Source organism: Egretta garzetta, unplaced genomic scaffold (assembly GCF_000687185.1).
Source record: "Egretta garzetta isolate BGI_Z169 unplaced genomic scaffold, ASM68718v1 scaffold143, whole genome shotgun sequence".
Classification (NCBI taxonomy): Eukaryota; Metazoa; Chordata; class Aves; order Pelecaniformes; family Ardeidae; genus Egretta; species Egretta garzetta.
Genome location: NW_009259310.1, coordinates 518,013 through 524,123, shown reverse-complemented (window position 1 = coordinate 524,123; position 6,111 = coordinate 518,013). Strand labels below are relative to the sequence as shown.

Here is a 6,111-nt window from a genome sequence, read left to right as displayed (position 1 = left end):
TGGGCGCCCCATCGCTGCCGCTGGCTACCACATTGGCACCCAACATGCTGGCACCCAGGCGCACCCAGGGAATTCATTGTGGGGTGAATGAAACCTCACACCAAAAATATCCCCGTTTTACTGTGGTTTGAACTGAAGTCCCCCTGTTGGTGCGGGCTGCAGACCCCCCCGCCCCACCAGCTGCCCCGTACCACCCCAGGCAGGGGGGCCACCCATCCCAAGGGGTTTATGCCCCTCTGCTGCCAGCCCAGGGCAGCATGGGGTGCCTGGTGTCCACCCAGCACCTCCATGGCTTCGCCGTTGCCCTTCCCTTGGGTCCCATTGCTGCCCCGTGGGAGCCAGACCCCCCCGCATGGGGCTTGCAGCCGGGTCCCCCCACCCTCACCAGCCCCCACTTTGGGTGTCTGGCTGCAGCCAGGGAGCAGGACATCAGCTTCCAGCTCCTGCAGAAACTCAGGGAGCTCATCCCCGCCGTGGGCCTGACCGAGGACATGCTGGCTGTCCTGCCCAAGTCAGGTGAGTGCACAGGGAGCACGCACGGCCCCTCTGCAGGGGGGGTGCGGGGGGGCTCGGGGCACTGCCAGTGGCATGCTCACCCCTTGCTTTGCTTTCCAACAGATCAATGCACCAAGGCCATCAGGTGAGTGTGGCCAGGGCGAGCCAGGTCTCCCTTCCGGCATGGCCAGGGCTGAGCAGGGGCTCGCAGCCCCCCGGGGAGCGCCCCCCCTGCCTTGGGGCTCTGTGTCACCTTGACTCTCCCCTGCTCTAACAGCTTGTCTGTCTGTCCTGCCTCCCTACAGCTGAAGGGGCCAGCACCAGGGCCGTGTGTCCTCCAGACCTGGTGGAAACTGGGCTCTGCTCCCCACTCCGTGATGCCCCTTCCCGTCCTCCCCAGCCGGGCTCTGCTGGGCTTGAGAATGACACCTCGCCCCCCCTCAATAAATAGGTGCAGAAGCTGCCCCAGAGCTCGGTGCTTTTGTTGTCGGGAGCAGGGGTGCTGCCAGGGACCCAGGCACCCTGAGCCCAGCAGTCCTGGATCCCACCCTTCGTCTCAGCACCCCAGGGGTGTCAGGGGGCTCCTTTGCTGCGTTGTTGGCTGCATCCAGTGTGGGGAGGATGGGGAGCAGAGGATGGGGAAGGTATGGAGGGGCAGCTGCCAGGGATGCGGCAGGGGAGAATTGCGCTGGGATGAACAGGGGTTGGCACAGCTCGGCCAGGAGGGCAGCAGCTCTGGGTAGGGCAGTCAGGCTGCCCAGCCCTGCCTGCCTGGGCTCTGGCTCCCCACAGGCAGCTCGTCCCCAGGACCCCCTGTTCCCTGCTCGAGCAGAGGATGGGGAAGGTATGGAGGGGCAGCTGCCAGGGATGCGGCAGGGGAGAATTGCGCTGGGATGAACAGGGGTTGGCACAGCTCGGCCAGGAGGGCAGCAGCTCTGGGTAGGGCAGTCAGGCTGCCCAGCCCTGCCTGCCTGGGCTCTGGCTCCCCACAGGCAGCTCGTCCCCAGGACCCCCTGTTCCCTGCTCAGCCCTCACCCCCAGGGTACCCAGGTGGGAGTGGGGCTGTACTGGGGCTGCCCAGGGGACCCCCACACCTGCCTCTGGCGCCCCCCTCCACCCCTGCTCCTCCCCACTGCCCCCCTGCCCCACAGCAAGGGTCCCCCAGTGCCCAGCCAGGAACAGGGCTGCAAGGAAACAGCACAGGACCAGGACCCCAGCAGCCCACCGGAGCCAGGGCACAGGGGACAACACCACCTGAGAAGGAGGGGACAGACTCCCACAGCAACATGATCTCTGTCCTCTGTCTGCCCCGCTCTGGGCACATCCCACTTTGCAGTCCCTGAGTGCCCCAGAGTGGGTGCTGAGCCTGCATGGGCACCATGGGATCTGGTCACGCCGGCAGCGTGCGAGTGCTGGCGTTTGGGCACGATCCCAGCGGCAGCTTCGGGGCAGATGCCAGCCTGGCCAGAGGGACGGGTGACCGAGCCCCTTCCTGACAGGTCACTGGGTGAGGGTGCTGCTGTGGCCCATGCCGGGAAGGACCTCCCCGCTCCTCCCGGCAGCCCTCTGGCAGCCAGCTGGGAAACAAAAGCTCTCTTTATTCTTTCACAAGCAACTAAAGAAACCGGGAAAATCCTAAATTTCAACACTGGTGCAACAGCTCCCGCAACACCGCTTCTCAGCCCCTTCTGGGGCTTGCGGGCACTTCCCTTCTGCAAGACAGGAGACTGTTTACTTCAGCCCTTTGAAATAACCACCTTGCCCAAGCCAACACCGGCAGCGTGATCCGTGCAGCTCAGCACGCAGCAGCACCAGGCTGGGCGGGGTGGGGGAAGCACGGCGCTATAAAGTCGGCAGCCCTGGCACCGCTTTCCATCCCACTGGCAAAGCCAGAGGAGGCTGCAGCGAGATGAGGACCCTGGGGCTGAGCCTGGGGTTGGCCCTGCTCTGCTCACTGCACGCGGGGGCCAAGGACCTTGGGGCTGCGGGACTGGACAAGAGCAAGGTGATCCACAGCATCCCGGGAAGGGAAGGTGGGAGCGTGACCTCTGGTTACCAGGGTGGGGACTGGGGAGGTGTTTTAGTACTGGGGACAGTGGGGGACGCCACAGCCACCGCCGGCTCTGCTGTCACACCCAGGTGAAGGCAGTCACCCAGCTCCAGCTTAGGGGCCCCAGTGGGGATTTCAGTGCCTGGAGGGAATGTGGGTGTCCCTCGGCCTGGGGGTGTCCTGGCTCAGTCCCCAAGGAGGGGACAGCCCCTGCCAGCTCCTCTGGGCTCACAGCCCACACTCGCTGCCAGGTTGCAGGGAAATGGTACATCATTGCTCTGGCCTCCAACTCCGAGCGCTACCTCCGAGAGAAGGATGAGCTGAAGATGGCGATGGCCAAGATCACGGTCCTGGGGGAGGGCGACCTGAAGGTCTCCTTTGCCATTCCCACGTAAGTGCCAAGCGCTTTTCTCCAGGGGCTTCCCTGACCAACTTCCTCCCTGGGCCTTCCCCAGGGGGTCTCCACCGAGGTGCCTCCACCCAGCACCCACCAAAGACCTGGGCAGGGGGTGAGGCAGAACCACCCACCCCGCGGTTTGAAACAGGGGCTTGGGAGAGCTGCATTGTGGGGACCCCATCTCCAGAGCAGCACCAGCCAGGATCAGTCCCACCACAGAGGCTGAGGCACCCAGCTGCTCCCAGCAGGGATGCAGCAGGATGATAAGGGACCAGCAGGACCAGCCTCATCCCAGCAGCTCAGAGCATGTCCGGTCCTCAAGTGCCAGTGCTGTGCCCTGCCAACCCAGGCACCCATTGCTCCAAGGGTGCCAGCTGTCCCCACCTCTGGCCACCCCATCTCATCCCTGCACAGCAAGTCCCACGTTTGGGGCAGCGACCCCGGAGCCAGCATCCCCAGGGGAGGGGAGGGGGGCTCACTTCACCCCAGCCGCAGCACCCATCACTGTTTTGCAGCCCAGAGGGATGTAAGAAACGGGAGTCGATCTACAAGCAAATGGACATCCCGGGTGAATACTACAGCTCTGGTGAGTGGGGGGATCCCAGCCCCCGGGACAGGGCGGAGACGCTTCCCATCACCCCTGCCTGAAGCCGCTGGTTGTCCCAGGGCTCCTGGCCCTTGGGGTTCCCTGTCTGCCTCCCCCGAGGTCCTGGGGTGGGACGTCCCTCTGCACCCAGGGCTAGTCTGTACCAGGGCTAGTGACCATCCAGCCTGGTGGACCCCCGCTCCCTCCCTCTGGAAGCTGCTCTGGGATAAGACGGACACGTTCAGACTAAGCTTAAACCCTGGGGCAGAGCCAGTTCATTCTGCAACGGGGCTGTGGATGGATATTCCTGAGGGATGAAGCGAGAGTGGTTTCCCACCATCCCGAGCCCAAGCATTAGTCTGATACTGGCTGGGCTGCTCGGCTGGCTGCAGCAACCATCCCCGAATCCTCCCATGTTCACCTTCTGCCCCTCTGCTCTCCTGTGACTTGTGGGCTCCCCCAGGCTTTTGGAGGAGCCTTAGCAAGAGGAGAAACAGGGAGTGAGAGACCCAGAGGAAAGACGGGCTGGGTGGACCTGGCCCTTGGCATCCTGCATGGGGCTTCACACCCTTACAGCCCCTTGGCAGCGTGAGAGTTCCCAGGAGGAGGTAATTAATTCTTCGCTTTCCTCCATGTCCTTCTGCAGAGAGAGGCAATAAAATAGTGCAAGTGTTGGACACCGATGGCAAGACGTACGCCGTTATCTTTGCCTCCAGAGTGAAGGATGGGAGGACCCTGCACATGCTGAGGCTCTACAGTGCGTAGCCTGTGTTGGCTCGGCTGGGGTGAACAGTGCGGAGGTGTCAGGGTGCTTTGCAGTGTCCCAGGAGGCCAGGAGTCAGGGGGCCTGCGGCAGAGACCCCCTCCTCACCACTGCCCTGGGGGGGTGTGGGAGCGGGGGGTGGGGGGGGGGGGGGGGGGGGGGGGGCCTGCCAGTGTCTCCTGCACAGCCAGGGAAGGGGTAGAGATCAGCTGGGGCTCAGGCTTCTGCGCTGCACTGGGAGTCCGTGGCCTTGGGCAAGTCCTTGGTGAAATGGGGCAATGAGCAGGGGTCCTGCTGCATGGGGGGCAGAAACGGTGGGGATGGGAACCAATAGAGGAGATGCTGTGCTGGTGCCAGCACCTCCGCTTCATCTTGTCCCCTTGGAGGTGTGTCTCATGTGCCTGGCCACCATTGCTCTCCAGGATCTCCGCTGCTGCCTCCAGCCTTCTCCCAGGGACCATCATCTGCCCTGTCCTCGCCTGGGCGTGCTCACCAGCTGCCCAGGAGGTGCAGGGACCTGGAGCTAACTCCTCTCTTTGCCTTTAGGCAGAACCCGGGAGGTGAGCCCCGAAATCACAGCGCTGTTCAAGAAGCTTGCGAGGGAGAAGAGCTACACCGATGAGATGATCAAGATGCTGCCCAGCCAGGGTAAGCACTGCCCAGCACTGTGTCGGGCTGGCTCAGTCGGTACCGGGAGCAGGGTGGGACCAGCTCGGCCCATTGCTGCCACCGCTTTGTGGTCTGAGCTGGCAGAAGTGCTGGTAGCAAGAGGGACTCTGGCTTGGCACGTTGTGGCTTTTGCCTTGTCCGAGTTCATCCCTGGGCTGTCTATGTTGGGTGCTAAGCGGGACTGGCCAGACCACAGCCCCAGACTCAGCCTTCCTCTTTATTTTCACAGACAACTGCAGCCTCGACGAAGCATAGCTGAGTTGCTGCAGCGCAACACAATGTTTGCAATATCCTTGGCTGGAAGCTGCCAGCCTTGGTGCCCCAGCAAGGGCCACCATGAACACCTTGAATTACCCGGGGGGCTGAGCTGTTTGAACCCATGCTGGCACTTACACACACCACCATTCCCTTTGGAGCCACCCTGCAGTGGGGACCCCCGGGGTGCAGCTGCCCAGCGGTGAGCAAGGGCACTTGAACCGAAACCACTGGTTCCGTGGAGAAAGAGCTGCAGAGCCCATCCAGCCCATCTTTTGAGCTCGGTGGTCAAGGCTCTGACACGTCCCCTGCTCCTCCAGTGCCCAGTCCCTCCTTTCTGCCAAATAAACAGAAACTCCCCCCGGAGCCTGGTGTAGCTGTCTGGGAAGAAGCTGGGTGCTTGGGCGCTTCTGTTGTCCTCCCAGGGTCTGCAGAGGGTGAGCAGCCAGGGCAATCCTGGGCTGAGCTCACCCACATGAGGGCAGTTTTGGAGCCCCCCAGGATTTTCTCTCCTGGGTGCCTCCCTCAAGGGCAGGACCAGGGCCAAGCAGGGCTGAGGCAAGGGGTGCAGTGAGGCTGGAAATCCCATGAGCACAAGAGGCTGGGTGGAGGAAGGCTGTGGGACTTGGCCACCAAGGCTGAGGTTGGAGTTTGGAGGGCTGCAAGCACTGCCACCACCAATCCACCTCTCCTCCGCTCGCCCTGCTGCGGCTGCAGCCCTCGGCTCCCTGCAGCCCTGCTCACCCACCAGCTTGGGTGGTGGGCAGTGGATGGTGGGCGATGGGTGTCTGAATCCCCCAGACCCAAACCCGGAGGGCTGGTGCAAGGCTGCGCATGGCCTCTGCCCCTGGGCACCACACAGAGGAAGCCCCCGCTGGTGGTGGTGGACATCTCCT

The 6,111-nt window shown here is 63.4% G+C and overlaps 2 protein-coding genes across 2 annotated transcripts in view; both read left to right on the top strand.

The window, feature by feature from the left end:
- LOC104123981 (lipocalin-15-like) overlaps positions 1–644 on the top strand; it is a 1,963-nt gene extending 1,319 nt beyond the window's left edge. The window contains exons 5-6 of the mRNA XM_035891868.1: positions 415–516; positions 619–644. Of these exons, the coding sequence (XP_035747761.1) occupies positions 415–516; positions 619–644 (128 nt within the window). The remainder of the gene's footprint in view (positions 1–414; positions 517–618) is intronic.
- A 1,705-nt stretch (positions 645–2,349) lies between these two features.
- Positions 2,350–5,574, top strand: LCNL1 (lipocalin like 1). The gene is made up of 6 exons (XM_009636323.2): positions 2,350–2,500; positions 2,797–2,936; positions 3,458–3,528; positions 4,175–4,285; positions 4,838–4,939; positions 5,190–5,574. Exons 1-6 carry the CDS (start codon positions 2,405–2,407, stop codon positions 5,213–5,215), a joined length of 546 nt encoding a protein of 181 aa, XP_009634618.1. The 5' UTR covers positions 2,350–2,404; the 3' UTR covers positions 5,216–5,574.
- The last annotated feature ends 537 nt before the right edge of the window (positions 5,575–6,111 follow it).